Below are 20,931 nucleotides of genomic sequence, written 5' to 3'. Positions count from 1 at the left end.
CAGGGATCGAACCCACGACCTCCTGTAGACCAGGCGAGGTAGTCAACATCTCCCTTGAGAGAGAGATGCAGACACAACAGGGTCCAGGGATCGTACCCACGACCTCCTGTACACCAGGCGAGGTAGTCAACACCTCCCGAGGCACCGGAGCTAATTCACGCTACTTTCCAAACCCATTTTTTTGGGGGGGAGAGTGGGGGGGGTTCAGGTAACACAGTTCGTAAACCATGTTTTATTACAAACGGGCAACAGTCAAATTTCCGAGGACTTGGGCAGAGGGAGGGGGGGGTTGGGGAAAACAGGAAAAACTGGAAGCCAATTTATATTTTTCACTTCTTTATTTAAAAACATGGTTAACCGTCGAAGGGTGTACAAAGAAAATAAACATTGGTCACCGGACAAAAAGTTCGATTGAACAGCGTTACAAAGGACACGAACAAACCCCTCTTGCCGTCACATGCCATCGACAAACAATGGATATGGAGGGAGGGGTGGAGTGGGGGGGGGGGGATGAGATTTATTATTATTATTTAGAAAGAAACCACCTAACATTTTTCTCAATATAGTTTCTCAAAAACGTCCAAAGCTAAGAGGGGAGGCGGAGGGTCATCCACTACGAGGCTTAACGCAGCCTAAGGCACAAAACGGTGCGAGTGGCAAGCGTTGATAAAAACCACACGCGAAAAAAGCCACCCAACAAACCTCGAGTAAAAAATAATAATTCATTTTTAGAACATAACCTCTGTGGGTCAGCCAATTTGGTATTTATAAATTCATGTCGACATCACCCATCCCACTAAACCACCACCCAAAAAACAACAAAACCACGCAAGCTTTCGAGACCACCGTCATCCATTAAAATAAAAAAGGGCGTTGGGTTATAGATCGTGTAAATGCCTCGTTAAAAGCTTTGAGATTTGTAAAATGTTGTGGCTTGGCTCGCCAAAACACGCCGGTGTGCTGTACTAGTACACTAGGTGCCGTACTAGTGACGAATTGGCCACGTTCCGCTTAAGCGACACAAACCTTTACGAGTTGGCCGGGTTTTAAGCAGTTACTTACCCGATCAAACCCAAAAAACCTCTATCATGGACGACGGCATCGAATTACAAAAAAATGGATTCAAATGAAGGTGACCCTGGCCTATGGCTGGTGGTTTTTTATTTATTTTTATTTTAAAACAAAGGTGACCGTTTGGAGAAGAATCTGCAGGGTCATGGAAACTGACCGGGAAAAAAAATATAAAGTATAAATAAACCCTGTGCAGTGTTGGGCACATCAGAATTAAAAAAAAACCGGTTTCTTTGGAGAGAATGCAAGTACATCGGGGCAGCCAGAAGCTCCAGGTTTCAGCCGTGGGTAATTTAAAACAATAAATTCAAAAACAAACACAAACCTGCAGCTTATGTGCCAAATGGTCGCCAACTTTAAAAAAAGGTGGTGCTGGTGGCTGGGCAGTTCTAAAAATGGGCGTGTCACCGCCGCCTTGCTAATACAAAAGATGTTTTGTTCAGGTCTCCCGATGGAAGCAATTGCACAAGGCTACCACCCAGTTTAAAAAAAAAAAAACCACCACCACCACCACCAATCCAAAGGCAGGTGGAGGAGGGGGGTGCGTGGGTGGGTGAAGAGGTAACTTCACAAAATGGCGGCCACAAATGGAATGTTTGTGGCGGCCATTTTACACAAAATGGACCTCACTCCGCATTTTGCCGGTCGATTTTTCCCCCCCTCCTCCACAAATTTAAAAATAAAAAATTAAGAAAGCGGTCAACTCTAAAAAAAACGGCAAAAACAAAAACCCCGCCACCTTCAATTTGAATCCGTGCCTTTTTAAATGGACGGTAGATGCATTGTAATAGCGTCAAATTACAATTGAACAAAACACAACAAATGTACAGAGGATTCCTTTATAAACGAAGCTAAAAGCAAATAAGTTTCATAGCAAGGTGTACAAAGCGAATGTCCAGTTTAAATATTAGCCAGCTACGATTATTTGCCGCGCGATCCAGACAGCCAAGTTGGTTCGTACGTGGGGGGTCGAGGAATGTTCAAGAGTTAACGATTTGTACAAGCTATCGATTGGGTTAACATAGTAATAATAATAAAAAACACTTGTAACGATTTCACACTTTTATTAATCATTTAAAAAAATCAGATCGCTATTTAAGGCACGAACAAATAACAGGAGTTGGGGGAGAGGGGGACAATGGTTGACCTGTTGACAAAAGGACTTAAGACTCTCAAAATAGAAGGCAAAGAGGCAGAATTTGAATCGGTCATCTGAAAGATAATTCCAATGGGAGGGAGCCCCATGATAAAAAAGTTTGGGTTATAAAAGGTACAAACCAAAAAATGATCAAAAGCAATTAACGATTTTTGTTTGAAGCCTCAAATAAAAAAGGGTATCGCAGCAGACAGTAGGGAGTAAGATGCCCACATTTGCAATTTACAACCATCCTTAAGAATGTTTAATGGGGTTTACACGATTTCAGGTTTACGGATAAGTTTAACCATCGGTCAACTCCCCCCCCCCAACGTAGGAGTGTGCATGGTCTCAAGGAGATCTGTGTTTTGTTTGCTTAAGAGGTTTGGTAGTTTAATCCAATAAGCATTTGGTTGAAGGATTTGGTTCAAGAGTTCCATAAGCAGGCACTCGTGACCAGAGAAGAATTTGGCCACAAATAAAAAGACGAATCCCATCCGTTTGACTCAGAAACTCTCAACTAATTGACCATTTTTTACGAGACCACGATTTAGTTTAGCAGGGTTATTTATGCAAGAGTTCATGGCCATGATAACGTCCTATTGGGATGGTCTAAACCCCCCCCCCACCCCAAAAAAAAAAAGGCACACCAATTTGCAAATCACGATTTATACAATGGGCTGTAAATGCACCGTAAGGTTATTGAGGATGATATTAGAAGCCCGGTATGACAAGTGAATGTTAAAGTACTTGCATAGAAACGGTGTACCCCAAGTAGAGCACCATAAAAAATGGGTTTATCGTCTTAGAGAGGGGAGCGAGAGCGAGAGAGAGATCGCTGGAAAACGCCAACACCTTAATTAATAAAACATTTTTTTTTCCAGAAAACGCACCGGGGTGCCCCAGACGCCTCCCTCCGGCACCGCCGCCAAGCGCGGTTGGAAATCGACACCTTGGTGTAAAAAAAAAAAAACTTTAAATCACACCCGGCACAAAAAGGTTGCTGGCCAAATCATTAAATTGGCGTGTCCAAATTCAAAAGAGGATTAGTTAACGTTGAACTGAAACAAAGTCAATTTAAGGTGGGGGGGAGGGGGAGTGTTTGCGACATGGAGTTGAGGTCGTTCACAAAACGGTGGCCACAATGGAATGTTGTGTGGCCATTTTAAAGATAGAGACAGGAGGAGGGGGGCGGGGGATCTTGCAGTAGACTCAAACGGCGTCGTCAAAATGTTTGAAAGCGTCAACCCGAATGTGAAAAAGGAGAATTCCAAATCTTAATTTGGAGTCTCTAACCTTCTAAAAACAAAAAGGATTCATAGCAGTAACGTCAAATTACAAAGTGGCCAAAAACGTTAACGCTTTCATCGCAACAGTTCTGAAAATATTGAGCGATTTGTCGGGGGGGGGGGGGGTGAGAGACTTGGGGGGGGAAAAAAAAACCACAAAAGCAGTTCTAAAGTCCTTCCAAATAAAATAAAATAACTGGCAAGAATGTTCAAAACCTTAGCGAGCAGGTAGTTTAAAAACCGGAATTTCAGATCTCAAATTGCAAAAACCATGCGAAAGGTTTAAGCTGCCAGCGGCATTAAAAAAAAAAACACACATCTTAGGCAGGTTAACAAACCACAAACACACCATAGCAATTCATTCCCCGGGGTGGCACCATGCAAGACGACAGGGGGTGGAGGGGTAAACAATTACCACACGGCCCCCCCCCCCCCCACCTTTTAAAAACACAAACTGCCCTTTTTCCACGGTACACGCGTCAAAGCAAGCTGCACAAAACGTGGCTTTTCAAAAGACAACCGCGCACACCCGTTGGCGCGAGGCAAACCTTTGCCATCTAGTTGAAAAACAACGACAACAACAACAACGACGATGGCGTACACAAAACGGAATGGCGCTTGACAAGACCTAAAAGGGCCACTTGCGGTGGGGGGGGGGGGGGAGAGAAACTCAATCCGACCAGATTCTACTTTTCCACCTCCACCCCAGGACCTCCCTCACCCATCCACCCACCCACAGCCACCCACACACACACACACCACCACCACCAACCACCCTCACACGTAGTTGCTTCTCGCCGTGGCCACGGAGCGTGGCGGCGCGACCGACCGAGGCCCCATGTACTTCTCCTGCTTGGGGGGGCACTGGCAACAGAGCAGGGCGCCGCCCAGGATGAGCAGGGCGGCCGCGGCCCAGCCGATGTACATGGAGGCGCCGATCTCGCGCTTCATGGCGTCGGGCACTATGGGGTTGTAGAAGTCGCGGATGATGGTGTTGGCGGCCCACGACACCGGGATCAGCTCCATGACGCCCGACAGGATGAAGATGATGCCCGAGCCGACTGTGATGCGCGCCTTGGTGGTCTCGTCCTCGATGCAGGTGGTGCACTTGGCGCCCACGATGCTGACGAGGATGCCCAGCACGGTGAGGACGATGGCGATGACCGAGAGGGCTCGCGCTGCCTGCGGGCGGGGGGAGGAGGGGAGGCAAGCACAAGGGTGGGAGCGGGGGTTAGTAAACGGAGGGTGGGGGGGGAATGTTGTACAGAGAAACCTTGGGGTCGCGAGGGAGCACGATTTCGGTTCCGGGAAAAAAAAAAAAAAACACGTTTGTAATCCAAAACACTCGGCACATCGACAAGTGCTTCGAATGAAATCGTTCGCCATCACGTGTTCGCTCGGCAGTGCCAAGCGCGTCTTTACACGTGCACCGCTCGTATTGGCCAAGACCTCCCTCGCCTCAGCAAATTAATCAGTCATTTTAAATCGTTTTTGCTCGCCTTGCAAAAACGCTCGCAGACCAAGTCACTCGCAAGCCACACAAAAGTTTCCGCTCTGCACGGGGGGAGAGAGGTCGGCGGACACTTGGTGCAAGCGACAATTAAATTTATTTTCGAACCGCTCTGCGGTTGGGTCTTCCCCCTCCCGCCCCTCCTCGCACCTCCGATTTAGCACGGTTGGCTACGTAAGATGATGCGAGATGCCGTGTGGCTCAAGCGGACTGAAGCAGAGACTCTTGGGGGGGGTACCGAGAGAGTTTACGCAGCGCCTCGATCTCAATGAAGAGCACAAGCCATCACGAACACCCCCACCTCCCCCACCGGTCATCCCTGGAACAGCAGCGGCTGTTGGATAACCAGCGTGAGGACTGTCAACACTGCAAATCGCACAGCACCTTCAGGACGTGCTTATGTGGCCGTTTGGAACGCTCCAAACCCCCACCCACACCACTATTTAGGAATTCGCACGGCGCCATGCACCTGTTCAATGTAGATTGAGACGCATACGTTTAGAACCGCTCTGTATTTAGCGTGCCATTACCCACCCCGCACAACCCGCACCTCGGGATTAGCGCGGCGAGCTACACGCGGTGCCCAAAGTTCCACGTACAAGTTGCGGCAGAAAAATTAACCCCTCGGGCGGGCGCATAGCCCAAATCGCGACGTAAAAGTAATGGAAAAAAAAGCGTTGTGGTTACACGCATCCCATCGGATGCACGTTTCTGGGGGGAGTGCAACTCGCAACATCCACTTGGCACGGAGCACAAGCGCAGCCCCTCTGGGGTCTCAGTCTTCCATCATTCAGCGTCTGGCCAGCAGCAGCAGCAGCAGAAGAGTCAGGCTCCGCTTCAACCGCTTGGTTTCACCCACAAGCACTTTTGCCAAGGGAGACGGCAAAAAATAAAAACGTGGAAACCAGCCCAGCGTAGCCAACGTTAAAACCGGCGGGGTTTCAAAGCAACGCTTGGGCCTGGGGACGAGAAGGCGAAAGTCAAAACGAGCCCAGAGTGCAACTTGTTATTAACCGAGCGGCCTGGCGGCTCTTGCTGCCGATGCCGATGAGAGACCGAGTGTCAAAACCTGAGTCTCATTAATGTCGAAACGTGAGAATTTTTTATTGTTTTATATATTTTATTATTGTCGTTTCCCTTCAACGTGACTTTACCGAAAGAGCTAAGAATATGAATTACTGCAGTCTCGAAAGCTTTAAATCAAAAGCCTACCGTATGTTTACAAAAGGCTCTCTCCCACCCCTAAAAAAAATTGGACATCGTTTTTTAAACAACCAACACGGATGTCCACCCCCACGCCGCAACATTTTCGGGAGAGAGTCTCACGGCGTGGTCAGCATTTCGTCAAGGACCCCGCGGAGAGATTCCCGAATCGACGAGTGGCAGGGCCGGAGATGGGGGGGAGGGGTGGCCAGAGTGAACGAGCGACGGTGGGTGGGGAGGGTAGCCAGTGTATGTGTGTGAGCGTAACATAGCAACGTGATCAAGGTGTGGGGGGGGAGGGTGGCAAGCACCTAACAACACCCACCACAAAAGCATAAAACTCCACAACCCCTGCCACACCACCACCACCTCCTCACAAAAGTCAAAAAGTCCCCCGGCACAGCCTGGAAACAGCCACGTGGGTGGCAAGTGGCGTTGGCACGCAACAGCGCCGGTGGCAAGGCCGGGAATTGGTGGGACAGCTAAGGGACCCTTAGGAGTCGGGATGGCCAAGATCCCCCAGAGGACACAAAGATCCTCACCCACCACCCACCACCACCACTACCACCGTGTAAGCCTTCAGCCACTGTTGATGGGCAAGTGCTGTTAGTAGCAACGGCTGCTATGGCATCAGCTAGGTGGACCCTGTCGGGGGTTGGGTGGCCGAGGACACGAAGACAAAGACGAAGGTTCCCCCTACACCCCCCCCCCCCCCCCCCGTGTAGCCTTGGGATTTGGCGAAGGTAAGCGCCATCGGCGAGTAACAACGCCCATTAAAAAAAGAGCCAGCACTGGGTGGGCCATGTTGGGTTGGTGTGGCCAGGATAAGAGAAGACACAGGGTGAGATGGGTAAAAAAGATTCCCCACCGCGCACATAGCCTGTACAAAAAAATACCCCACCATAGTTTATTTTTATATTGTTGGTTCTTTCGGTAAAGGGTACGAAGGGAAACAATAAAATACCACAAATATAAAAGCAATAAAATAAAGTCTAGAAAAGTGTTCTCTTGCTGTGGTTGTCACACCTGATGATGATGATGATGGCTTTGTGTTGCAGTCGAAACGTCGGTGGAGACTTATTGTTATATATACGAATCGCTGCAGGTCACGAAAGCTTTAAAAATCTAAAGTTTATTTTATTAGTTTAGGTAACGTGCGGGTCTGGGACCGTTGCTTGTGCTGCCTTGCCAAAAGCTCGGATATTTAAGTGCACACTAACAACAACAATAATAATAAGCGACTAGATTATGTTGCCAGGTCAGGTCCGAACCGAGGTGCGTTGTAGTCAAGTTAGAACCACCTGGGCCCAAATCACAACTTTATAGCAGCTCTACCACGTGGGCCGATATCATCATCATCATCATCATCGTCCAGGAGAGACTCGTAGAGAACCAGAGACCCTACAAACCCATAGGAGAACCACTCGAACCAAAAACTCTAACGTTACCAGCCGAAAGAGCCCACCCCCCTACACCGATGTGGCAAGCCCTCTTTGTTCAGACGAGCGATACAAACTGGCCCATCCGCAACATCAAAAGCAGCTCTACCAGGTGGCCCGATATCACCGTGCAAGTTGGACACATTAACGAGATGCATCGGCGACTACCACAGACCAAACTATGTTTGCGTTTTGATTTAAAGCTTTCACGAATGCGGCGATTCATATTCTTGGTTCTTTTCGGTAAAGTCACCACCACGTAGAAGGGAAACAATAAAATAAATATATATATAAAACAATACAATTCTCATGACGTTTCATCACGCCTGATGATGACCGCTTGTGTCGCAGTCGAAACGTCGTGAGAATTTCATTTGTTTTATATATTATTTTATTGTTTCCCTTCAACGTGGCGACTTTACCGAAAGGACCAATAATATCCTTGTATATGTATTTCTACCGACCGTGTACCTCGTATTTGTCATTCTATCTATGCCGGTATGTGTGAACACGAAATGTAACACTCTTCTGAAATTCATGGTCCGCCAGGAAGTGTCTAACTGCGTTGTTGGCCTGACTGGATGTGCTTCCCGTAATGTTTATTTCAGGTTTGTCGAATTCTCGTCTCTCATCTTGTGTGTGTTGTATTTACCTCCGAGATTCGTTCTTGACACCTGATGAAGATCGCTCGCGTTGTGATCGAAACGTCGTGATTGTTTTTTTTGGTTTTAATATAATTTTATTGTATTTCTACATACGTGACTCTACCGAAAAACAGTAATTTTACGCAGTCACAAAAGCTTTAATACTTTATGACCAAGAAAATATTTATGTTACCAGGTGCAAGATCCTACCCCACCCCTCCCCGCCAACCCCCTACTACCGCAGCTCTGTTCAGACAAGCGCTAACACCCTGGGTCAACAACTTGATATCAGCAAATCAAGCTGCAAATTAGACCCATATTTAGGAGGACGGATTCAGAGACCCGACTCACCCCACCCCAGCCACAGGACAACGGAATCAAAAGAGGAATTCCTGCAGCTACGGACGCTGCAAATCGACCGATCCAAGTTAATATTTACACCAGGGTTTAAGGGAACTCTCCCCTCCCCCCCCCCACTCCCAACTGGAGGTGCCGTGTGGCGAGACCCGGCAACCCCACCACGTAGATGGCCGAGAGCTGCAAGTGACCGATATCATCATCATCAAAGTGGAAATTACACCCGGGGAGACGAACACCGAAACTAAAAATTCCAAATTTTGGATTTACAGCATTCGTGACTGCAGCAATTCATATTCTTAGCTCTGTCGGTAAAGTCACGTTGAAGGGAAACAATAAAATATATATTTTATAAAAATATACATTTTATTAAAATAATATATTTTATTAAAGTTACATATTTTATTAAAATAATAAAATATATATTTATTATTATATTTTATTATTTTAATATTTCCCTTCAACGTGACTTTACCGAAAGGAGCTAAGAACATAAAAATTCCAAGTTAATTTTTTTTCGCCCAGGGTTTAAGGGAGGGACCTTCTTAAGCCGAGCTTGCTGGCTGTGTGGCTCTCGATCAGACCAAAGCGGGGTTTGACCCCGTCCAATCCACAGCATGACGATAGCAGCAGCTCCTCACCCAAGCGGCTAATATCACCAGAAACATCACCGCAACAAAGACAAAGGACCCTCCCCCACCCACCCCGTGTAGTCTTACGAGACTAGTGGCAAGTGCTGTTAGCGAGCACCTGTCAAGAACGGCACTGTGGAACACGAGGGGGGGGTGGGTGGGGAGTGGGTGGCGAGTGGGTGGGCGATGGGGAGTGGGTGGGTGGTGAGTGGCGAGTGGATGGCGAGTGGGCGGTGAGTGGATGGCGAGTGGATGGCGAGTGGGCGGCGAGTGGGCGGTGAGGAGCGAGTGGGCGGTGGGGAGCGAGTGGTGAGTGGGTGGGGAGCGAGTGGTGAGTGGGTGGGGCGGTGGTGAGTGGGCGGGTGGTGAGTGGTGGGTGGTGAGTGGGCGGTGAGTGGTTGGTGGTAAGTGGGTGGTGAGTGGCGAGTGGGTGAGTGGCGAGTGGGTGAGTGGCGAGTGGGTGAGTGGCGAGTGGGTGAGTGGCGAGTGGGTGAGTGGTAGGTGGTGAGTGGTAGGTGGTGAGTGGTAGGTGGTGAGTGGTAGGTGGTGAGTGGTAGGTGGTGAGTGGTAGGTGGTGAGTGGTAGGTGGTGAGTGGTAGGTGGTGAGTGGTGAGTGGTGGGTGGCGAGTGAGTGGTGGGCGGTGAGTGAGTGGTGGGCGGTGAGTGGGTGGGTGGCGAGTGGGTGGTAGGTGGTGAGCGAGTGGTGGGTGATGAGTGGCGAGTGGCGGGTGGCGGGTGGTGAGTGAGTGGGTGGTGAGGAGTGGGTGGTGAGGAGTGGGTGGTGAGGAGTGGGTGGTGTGTGGTGGGTGGTGAGTGGGTGGGTGGTGAGTGGGTGGGTGGTGAGTGGTGGGTGGTGTGTGGTGGGTGGTGAGTGGGTGGTGGGTGGCGAGCCACGCGTGCCCACCGACTTTGGCTAACGAAGCGTGGCGTCACGCTCACACGACAGACAAAGGTCCCCCGTGTAGCCTCCACAGGACGGTCGGGGCAAGTGCTGTGGCTACACAGAGGGGGTGGGTGGCCAGCACCACCACGCCCGGCCGCCTTTGTCTCTCCCCCCCCCCCCCCCCCCAGTGCTGGCGATGTTTAGGCCACACCACTGCAGCAGGTACCTCGTTTGAGGCCGAGTGGACCTAGGGGAGGACCCAGGGACGCTTCAGGTAATCGTCTCTGGTGTTGTCGCTGGCGGTGGTTGTCGAGCGGGGAATCGAATCACTGGGTCCGTGGCGCTAACCACTACACCCACCGCTCCCCCTTACCACACAGCCAGGTACACACCCACACCACAGGGTACATAGCCAGGTACACCACAGGGTACATAGCCAGGTACACAGCCAGGTACACGCCAGGGTACACACAGCCACACCACAGGGTACACACAGCCACACCACAGGGTACACACAGCCACACCACAGGGTACACACAGCCACACCACAGGGTACACACAGCCACACCACAGGGTACACAGCCAGGTACCCTCACTACACCTATACCAGGTACACACCTACACCACAGGGTACACAGCCAGGTACACACCTACACCACAGGGTACACGCCTACCACAGGGTACACCTACCACAGGTACTCCCACTACACCTACATACCCACTACACCAGGTACACACACAGTACATCTACACCAGGTACACACCCACAGGTACACACAGTACAGCTACACACAGTACATCTACACCAGCCGGGTAACGTTGCAGAGCCGTTACCACGGGAGACCCTCCCCGCGTGTTACAACAAAGACTACGAGTGTAGAATATGTAGAGTGTGTGTATGTAGAGTGTAGGTATAGATACAGTGTGTGTATGTAGAGTGTGTGTGTATGTGGAGTGTGTGTAGTGTGTGTGTATGTGGAGTGTATGTAGTGTGTGTGTAGAGTGTGTGTATGTGGAGTGTAGTGTGTGTGTATATGTATGTAGAGTGTGTGTATGTGGAGTGTGTGTATGTATGTATGTAGAGTGTATGTGTAGAGTGTATGTAGTGTGTAGAGTGTATGTATGTGTGTAGATAAACAGTGTGTGTATGTGTAGAGATAGTGTGTGTATGTGTAGTGTGGTGTGTGTATGTAGAGTGTGTAGAGACAGGGTGTGTGTAGTGTGGGGGAGTGTAGAGTGTATGTATGTGTATGTGTGTAGAGTATGTGTGGAGTGTGTAGAGTCTGTAGAGTATGTGTAGAGACAGAGAGTGTGTGTAGTGTGTATGTAGAGTGTATGTAGAGTGTATGTGTAGAGATAGTGTGTGTGTGTGTGTAGTGTGGTGTGTGTAGTGTGGTGTGTGTATGTGTGTAGAGTGTGTATGTGTGTAGAGTGTGTATGTGTGTAGAGTGTGTATGTGTGTAGAGTGGTGTGTGTATGTGTGTGGAGTGTGTGGTGTGTGTATGTAGAGTATGTGTAGAGTCAGAGTGTGTGTAGTGTGGAGGAGTGTAGTCCGCGCGTGGGAGAGTAGCTGTATCATCATCACCACCACAATCAGTAGGAATTTATAGCAGCAGCCAAAAGAGACCAAAACGTGTTTAGGAGACCCCCCCCCGCCCCGAGACTAAAAAACTACAATCTGGAAGTTAACAGCCAAGGGCCCCCCCCCCCGGGCCCCCCACAGAGCTAACAGCCGTGCAAGTTTTTGCTCAGGACGAGCGCTACAACATAGCATCGGGCATCTTTAAAAAAAAAACCCCACGTAGGCCGATGTCATCACGTTCAGAGGACTCGCGTTTCAGAATCACAGAGACACGCACACACGCGCGCGCAAAACAAAACTAAAATTTAACCAAGTACTTTGAAAGCGGCGTGAAAATTAAATCACCAGCATGATAATTGGGTTGGTTGTTTTTTACCCCCCTTTTATCCGGCAACAAAAACTGGACACTTTTTTTATACAAAGGAGTCGTGTTTACATTGACCACAATACCAGCGGTCGGAACGCAAACACAAAAACGAACAAACTCTGATAATGTGGCACCGTCCTTTGAGATTGATTGGTCCACACCCGAGACGGCTTTCTTTAGGAGCCCAGTCTCACGTTGGTGCTGGACCAGAAATGACGCCAAAAGGCGTCGCACAACTCAAAAGGGCAATGCACAGAGTAAGAGAGCCCGGACCCAAGCATTTACACCATTGGAAAAACCTCATTTGTCAGTAACAAAATATGATAATTGGTTTTTTACCCCTTTTATCTGGTAACAAAACTGGACACCTTTTTTAACAAGGAGTCATTTTTACATTGACCACAAAACCAGCGGTCGGAACGCAAACACAAAAACAACAAACTCTGATAATGTATGTGGCACCGTCCTTTGAGATTGATTGGTCCACACCCGAGACGGCTTTCTTTAGAGCCCAGTCTCACGTTGGTGTTGGACCAGAATGACGCCAAAAGGCGTCGCACAACTCAAAAGGGCAATGCACAGAGTAAGAGAGCCCGGACCCAAGCATTTACACCATTGGAAAAACCTCATTTGCCAGTAACAAAATATGATAATTGGTTTTTTACCCCTTTTATTTGGTAACAAAACTGGACACCTTTTTAACAAAGAGTCATTTTTACATTGACCACAAAACCAGCGGTCGGAACGCAAACACAAAAACAACAAACTCTGATAATGTATGTGGCACCGTCCTTTGAAATCCATTGGTCCACACTCGAGACGGCTTTCTTTAGAGCCTCGTCTCACGTTGGTGTTGGACCAGAAATGACGCCAAAAGGCGTCGCACAACTCAAAAGGGCAATGCACCATCAGAGTATGAGAGCTTGGGGTAAAAGCACCAGCAGCTCAACAACAACAACAACCTCACGTGGCCATGTCCATTCGAAAACTGTGGGAGGGAAAAACCTCGACAGGATTCAGAGATGAAATTCACGGAGCGAGCACCACGGGGAGAGAGAGAGAGAGACGCAGACATTGTCAGGGATAGAAGTCACGACCTCCTGTAGACCAGGCGAAGTAGTCAACATCTCCCTTGGAGAGACGCAGACAGCAGAAGGCATCAGGGATCGAACCCACGACCTCCTGTATACCAGGCGAGGTAGTCAACATCTCCCTTGTGAGAGAGAGAGAGACGCAGACACAACAGGGTCCAGGGATTGAACCCACGACATCCTGTACACCAGGCGAGGTAGTCGACATCTCCCCAGCCACCGTGATGATGATGAGAGACAGACTTCCTGTACACCAGGCGAGGTAGTCAACATCTCCCTAGCCACCGTGATGATGATGATGAGAGAGAGACACAGACCTCCTGTAGACCAGGCGAGGTAGTCAACATCTCCCTAGCCACCGTGATGATGATGATGAGAGAGAGACACAGACCTCCTGTAGACCAGGCGAGGTAGTCAACATCTCCCTAGCCACCGTGATGATGAGAGAGAGACAGACCTCCTGTAGACCAGGCGAGGTAGTCAACATCTCCTTAGCCACCGTGATGATGAGACACAGACCTCCTGTAGACCAGGCGAGGTAGTCAACATCTCCTTAGCCACCGTGATGATGATGATGATGAGAGAGACACAGACCTCCTGTAGACCAGGCGAGGTAGTCAACATCTCCTTAGCCACCGTGATAAGATGCAGACAGAGGCGCCAGCGTTTTGGAGCCGAGGGAGAGAGAGAGAGAGATTAAATTCTTTCAAATAAACAAAAAGGCTGACGAGGCGGGAGCAGGGCACGGCCGGACTCGGGAATGGAAAAAAAAACCGCACGTGGCACAGCCAAAGGTGCCCTAGGTAGCTCGGAGTCAAACGCAAAGGTACAGGAGAGTTGTGCGTTTGTACGGGCCGGGCACTTGACGGAACACTCCCACACACACACACATTGATGATGGTGGGAGTCAAATCGTCAACCAGGGAGGGGTTCCCACACTGCTAGAACACTACCACACACACACACCGCGACACACTTTACATTACCTGTAACAGCACTACAACAGCACTGGGCTAAATTTGGATTTAAAGCTTTCGTGACTGCAGGGATTTATATTATTTGGTTCTTTCGGTAAAAAGGTCACCACCGTGTAGAAGGGAAACAATAAAATAACAAAAATATAAAACTTGAAAATTCTCACGACGTTTTAGACTGCAACACCAAGCAGCAATCATCATCAGGTGTCAAAACCACCACGTAGAAGGGAAACAATAAAATATAAAACTATAAAATTCTCACGACGTTTTCGACTGCAACACCCAGCAGCAATCATCATCAGGTGCGAAAACCACAGCAAGAACAATTTGAAAAAAGCACTAGGCTAGATCACTATAGAGACACCATCCACTACACCCCATGCACACAGAGACACTCACCATTAAAATAGCACGCCACACCCCACTACAAAGACAAAGATCCCCCGTATAGACTTAAACAGGCTGTAAGGGCAAGTGCTGTTAGCTAGCAGCACCCTATGAAGGCCGGAAGGGTACACGAGGGGGGTGGGTGGCCAACAACCACGCCTTGACCGCCTTTGTCTCCCCAGTGGCGATGTTTACTACACACAGCACCAGGTGGTACTCATTTGAGGCCGAGTCGACCTAGGGGAGGCCCGGGACCGGTTCAGATAATCGTCACTGGTGGTGTTGGCCCGCGAGCGGGAATCGAACCCGGGTCGCCAGGTTCGTAGCGCAGCGTAGCTGCTAACCACTACACTACCGCTACCCACTCTCAGACACAGCTAAACACACTCCTCCAACACCACGCCCGGCCGCCTTTGTCTCTCCCCCCCCCCCCCTCCGTGGCGATAGCGACGTCTCAGGTCACCAACATCACCAAATCACCACCACCAAATCACCACGTTCCTGGGTGCCACGTGGAGCCTCAGGAATACGGGAGGTGGTGGTGGTGGGGGTTGCGGTGGGAACAAACCCACGACCTCCTGTACACCAGGCGAGGTAGTCAACATCTCACACGGGGAGAGACGCAGACACAGGGTCCAGGGATCGAACCCACGACCTCCTGTACACCAGGCGAGGTAGTCAACATCTCCCGTGAGAGTGAGAGATGGAGACACAACAGGGTCCAGGGGATCGAACCCACGACCTCCTGTAGACCAGGCGAGGTAGTCAACATCTCCCTTGTGAGAGAGATGCAGACACAACAGGGTCCAGGGATCGAACCCACGACCTCCTGTATACCAGGCGAGGTAGTCAACATCTCCCTTGTGAGATAGAGACGCAGACACGACAGGGTCCAGGGATCGAACCCACGACCTCCTGTATACCAGGCGAGGTAGTCAACATCTCCATAGCACCCGTGGCACTCTGCAGGAGGAGTGAGCGAGGCGTTTTGCCATCTCCCAGTGACCATCGGCACTCGAAGCGAGTTCATCTCGCTCCTACATAAATCGGGGGGGGGCCCTAGGTTTTTAACGGGAGTGGGGGGGGGCCCATAGGTTTCCGTGACCACTCCGTGCTGTGGCTGGGAGATCGCCTTCCCCGTGGGGCCCAGCTGACGTGACCCATCGTCGCTTTATTTGTGTTAGAAGGCGTCTCTCTCTCTCTCCGGTATCTCTACAAACCGGTTTATCGCGTCCCCACTGTGTGTAGGCCGGTGCTGTGCGGTCGAGCACGCATGAGCAGTGGGGGGGGGGAGATGTTGACTACCTCGCCTGGTATACAGGAGGTCGTGGGTTCGATCCCTGGACCCTGTTGTGTCTGCATATCTCTCTCTCAAGGGAGATGTTGACTACCTCGCCTGGTATACAGGAGGTCGTGGGTTCGATCCCTGGACCCTGTTACGTCTCCATCTCACAAGGGAGATGTTGACTACCTCGCCTGGTGTACAGGAGGTCGTGGGTTCGATCCCTGGACCCTGTTTTTGTCTGCGTCTCTCACAAGGGAGATGTTGACTACCTCGCCTGGTCTACAGGAGGTCGTGGGTTCGATCCCTGGACCCTGTTACGTCTCCATCTCACAAGGGAGATGTTGACTACCTCGCCTGGTGTACAGGAGGTCGTGGGTTCGATCCCTGGACCCTGTTTTTGTCTGCGTCTCTCACAAGGGAGATGTTGACTACCTCGCCTGGTCTACAGGAGGTCGTGGGTTCGATCCCTGGACCCTGTTACGTCTCCATCTCACAAGGGAGATGTTGACTACCTCGCCTGGTGTAGAGGAGGTCGTGGGTTCGATCCCTGGACCCTGTTGTGTCTGCGTCTCTCTCTCAAGGGAGATGTTGACTACCTCGCCTGGTGTACAGGAGGTCGTGGGTTCGATCCCTGGACCCTGTTGTGTCTGCGTCTCTCACAAGGGCAGCCACCCGCCAGCTACCAGCCCAACCAGCCACCAGCCACCAGGCCAGCCACTAGGCCAGCCACTAGGCCAGCCACTAGGCCAGCCACTAGGCCAGCCACTAGGCCAGCCACTAGGCCAGCCACTAGGCCAGCCACTAGGCCAGCCACTAGGCCAGCCACTAGGCCAGCCACTAGGCCAGCCACTAGGCCAGCCACTAGGCCAGCCACTAGGCCAGCCATCCACGAGCCCAACCAGCCAGCCACAAGTCGAGAAGGGGAGGGGGCAGAGATTCCTCTTCAATAAACAAAGACGCGCACATCACCATCACCCACCACCATCACCCACCACCATCACCCACCACCATCACCCACCACCATCACCCACCACCATCACCCACCACCATCACCCACCACCATCACCCACCACCATCACCACCATCACCCCCCCACCACCACCCCCACCATCACCATCATCACCCCCACCACCATCACCCCCACCATCACCACCACCCCCCACCATCACCACCCCCACCACCACCATCACCCCCACCACCACCATCACCATCACCCCCACCACCACCATCACCCCCACCACCACCATCACCCCCACCACCACCATCACCCCCACCACCACCATCACCCCCACCACCACCATCACCCCCACCACCACCATCACCCCCACCACCACCATCACCCCCACCACCACCATCACCCCCACCACCACCATCACCCCCACCACCACCATCACCCCCACCACCACCATCACCCCCACCACCACCATCACCCCCACCACCACCATCACCCCCACCACCACCATCACCCCCACCACCACCATCACCCCCACCACCACCATCACCCCCACCACCACCATCACCCCCACCACCACCATCACCCCCACCACCACCATCACCCCCACCACCACCACCATCACCCCCACCACCACCACCATCACCCCCACCACCACCACCATCACCCCCACCACCACCACCACCACCATCACCCCCACCACCACCATCACCCCCACCACCACCATCACCCCCACCACCACCATCACCCCCACCACCACCACCACCACCCCCACCACTCCCACCCACCACCATCACCACCACCACCACCACCCCCCCACCACCCACACCCCCCACCACCAGAGGGGTCGCCACGGTGACTGGGTCCCCCCCCACTCACCGCTCGACGCACAAAGACAAAGACCACCACGCCCCCAGGTAGCCTCTAGCAGGGCTGTAGGGGCAAGTGCTGCTAGTAGCAGCAGCAGTGTCTATGTACTACACACCACACAGACAAAGCTCCCCCAGGTAGCCTCTCGCAGGGCTGTAGGGGCAAGTGCTGTTAGTAGCGAGTAGCAGCAGCAGTGTCTATGCACTACACACACCACACACACACAGACAAAGCTACCCCAGGTAGCCTCTAGCAGGTATGCAGGGGCAAGTGCTGTTGGCAGTAACTACGAAGGGCAGGGTTGCCCTGCACGGACACTCCCCTCGCACTTGAACTGGTGGTGATGTTTACCGCACATTAGCAACACAAAAAAACCCCCCCCACACAGAACCGAAACTTCCCAGAGTTTTAAAATAAAGACTACAACAAGAACCGGATGGAACTCGCCTTGGTCCTGTGTAGCAGGCGAGGTGGTCACCGTGTCGGGCAGAGCGGTACAAACTCGACTTGTAACAGCTCGCAAAACAGCTCAGCCCACCAACCTGTGAGTGTGTCTGTCTCTCTCTCAAAGCCGTGTGTGCGTGTCTCTCAAAGCCGTGTGTGTGTGTGTCTGTCTCTCAAAGCCGTGTGTGTGTGTCTCTCAAAGCCGTGTGTGTGTGTGTCTGTCTCTCAAAGCCGTGTGTGTGTGTGTCTCTGTCTCTCAAAGCCGTGTGTGTGTGTGTCTGTCTCTCAAAGCCGTGTGTGTGTGTGTCTGTCTCTCAAAGCCATGTGTGTGTGTGTCTGTCTCTCAAAGCCGTGTGTGTGTGTGTGTCTGTCTCTCAAAGCCGTGTGTGTGCGTCTCTCAAAGCCGTGTGTGTGTGTGTCTGTCTCTCAAAGCCGTGTGTGTGTCTGTCTCTCAAAGCCGTGTGTGTCTCTCTCTCAAAGCCGTGTGTGTGTCTGTCTCTCAAAGCCGTGTGTGTCTCTCTCTCAAAGCCGTGTGTGTCTCTCTCTCAAAGCCGTGTGTGTGTCTCTCTCTCAAAGCCGTGTGTGTGTCTCTCTCAAAGCCGTGTGTGTGTGTCTGTCTCTCAAAGCCGTATGTGTCTCTCCCCCCATGTGTCTCTCAAACCCGTGTGTGTCTCAAACCCATGTCTCCTCCATCACCACCATCGTCACCGCCTCCTCACCTGCAGGTCCTGGCCCAGGGCCAGCATCGAGTCGTACATCTTGCACTGCATCTGGCCCGTGCTCTGCACCACGCAGTTCATCCAGATGCCCTCCCAGACAATCTGAGCCACCACGATGTTGTTGCCGATGAACGCGGACACCTTCCACATGGGCAGGGCGCACGTCACGATGGCGCCCAGCCAGCCCACGATGCACAGGGCCAGGCCCAGCAGCTGCATGCCCGTGCTCGCCATGGCACTGTGGAGTTGCGGAGCGAGCGCTTGGCGGGCGGAGGAGGGGTGGGAAAAAAAAAACGGGAGTGTGGAAGACGATGGACGGGCGGGGGGACGTGGAGCGGAAGGAGAGAGAGTGGAGCTTGGGGGAGGAGATGGCCGGAGAGAATTGAGGTCGGGGTGGGGGAGGATTTGGAAGATGGATTTGGAGAACGGATTTCGGGCCTGACGGATTCGAGATGATTCGGACGATGTTGGGATTCGAGGAGAATTATGGAACTGCCAAAACGCCTCGCACGCCCCTTGGTATAGAAGTTCTCCTCGTCAAAGGCCAAGCGTCAGGAGGACGAAGATGGGGTTTTGGAGGCGTATCTGCGAATTTCGGGAGAGGAGAGAGAGGGAGGGAGAAAATCCGTTTTTAATAAAGCCACACCGATACTTTTAGCGGTAGGAGCACACATTAGTCATCGAAAATCATCTGCTTACGTTACCAGCTGGAAGGTCCCCACTGAAGCTTCTGTGTTAGCGCGTTTTGTTGTGGTGCAGCCTGGCCAGCACAACAAGACAGCGGCTCCACCACGTGGGCTGATGTCATTGAGACAGAGACCCATAGACACCCACAGACCCATACTCATAGAGACCCACAGAGACCCACAGAGACAGGCCCACACAGATACCCACAGACCCAGATATACACGGATACCAACAGAGACCAACAGAGACCAACAGAGACCCACAGAGACCCACAGAGACCCACAGAGACCCACAGAGACCCACAGAGACCCACAGAGACCCACAGAGACCCACAGAGACCCACAGAGACCCACAGAGACCCACAGAGACCCACAGAGACCCACAGAGACCCACAGAGACCCACAGAGACCCACAGAGACCCACAGAGACCCACAGAGACCCACAGAGACCCACAGAGACCCACAGAGACCCACAGAGACCCACAGAGACCCACAGAGACCCACAGAGACCCACAGAGACCCACAGAGACCCACAGAGACCCACAGAGACCCACAGAGACCCACAGAGACCCACAGAGACCCACAGAGACCCACAGAGACCCACAGAGACCCACAGAGACCCACAGAGACCCACAGAGACCCACAGAGACCCACAGAGACCCACAGAGACCCACAGAGACCCACAGAGACCCACAGAGACCCACAGAGACCCACAGAGACCCACAGAGACCCACAGAGACCCACAGAGACCCACAGAGACCCACAGAGACCCACAGAGACCCACAGAGACCCACAGAGACCCACAGAGACCCACAGAGACCCACAGAGACCCACAGAGACCCACAGAGACCCACAGAGACCCACAGAGACCCACAGAGACCCACAGAGACCCACAGAGACCCACAGAGACCCACAGAGACCCACAGAGACCCACAGAGACCCACAGAGACCCACAGAGACCCACAGAGACCCACAGAGACCCACAGAGACCCACAGAGACCCACAGAGACCCACAGAGACCCACAGAGACCCACAGAGACCCACAGAGACCCACAGAGACCCACAGAGACCCACAGAGACCCACAGAGACCCACAGAGACCCACAGAGACCCACAGAGACCCACAGAGACCCACAGAGACCCACAGAGACCCACAGAGACCCACAGAGACCCACAGAGACCCACAGAGATACACAGAGACCCACAGAGATACATAGAGACCCACAGAGATACATAGAGACCCACAGAGATACATAGAGACCCACAGAGATACATAGAGACCCACAGAGATACATAGAGACCCACAGAGATACATAGAGACCCACAGAGATACATAGAGACCCACAGAGATACATAGAGACCCACAGAGATACATAGAGACCCACAGAGATACATAGAGACCCACAGAG

The 20,931-nt window shown here is 51.8% G+C and overlaps 1 protein-coding gene across 1 annotated transcript; it reads right to left on the bottom strand.

Moving 5' to 3' along the window:
* Nucleotides 1–319: 319 nt before the first annotated feature.
* LOC142906952 (claudin-3-like) lies at nt 320–19,422 on the bottom strand. The gene is made up of 2 exons (XM_076055760.1): nt 18,838–19,422; nt 320–4,677 (listed from the first exon to the last, which is right to left on the bottom strand). Exons 1-2 carry the CDS (start codon nt 19,069–19,071, stop codon nt 4,273–4,275), a joined length of 639 nt encoding a protein of 212 aa, XP_075911875.1. The 5' UTR covers nt 19,072–19,422; the 3' UTR covers nt 320–4,272.
* Between the last annotated feature and the right edge of the window lie 1,509 nt (nt 19,423–20,931).

The sequence above is a fragment of the Petromyzon marinus genome, chromosome 72, assembly GCF_048934315.1.
Source record: "Petromyzon marinus isolate PM22_M1 ecotype Great Lakes invasive population chromosome 72, UKy_Petmar_22M1.pri1.0, whole genome shotgun sequence".
In the NCBI taxonomy this organism is placed as follows: Eukaryota; Metazoa; Chordata; class Hyperoartia; order Petromyzontiformes; family Petromyzontidae; genus Petromyzon; species Petromyzon marinus.
The sequence above is the reverse complement of the archived record's forward strand: the minus strand, read 5'-3'. Positions and strand labels throughout refer to the sequence as shown.

Excerpts from the sequence above, each read along its gene's own strand:
- LOC142906952 (XM_076055760.1), bottom strand. The coding sequence starts at position 19,071 with ATGGCGAGCACGGGCATGCAGCTGCTGGGCCTGGCCCTGTGCATCGTG. Across the intron at positions 4,678-18,837 it reads CCCTGGGCCAGGACCTGCAG|GCAGCGCGAGCCCTCTCGGT; the intron begins GTGAGGAGGCGG and ends CCCCGCCCGCAG.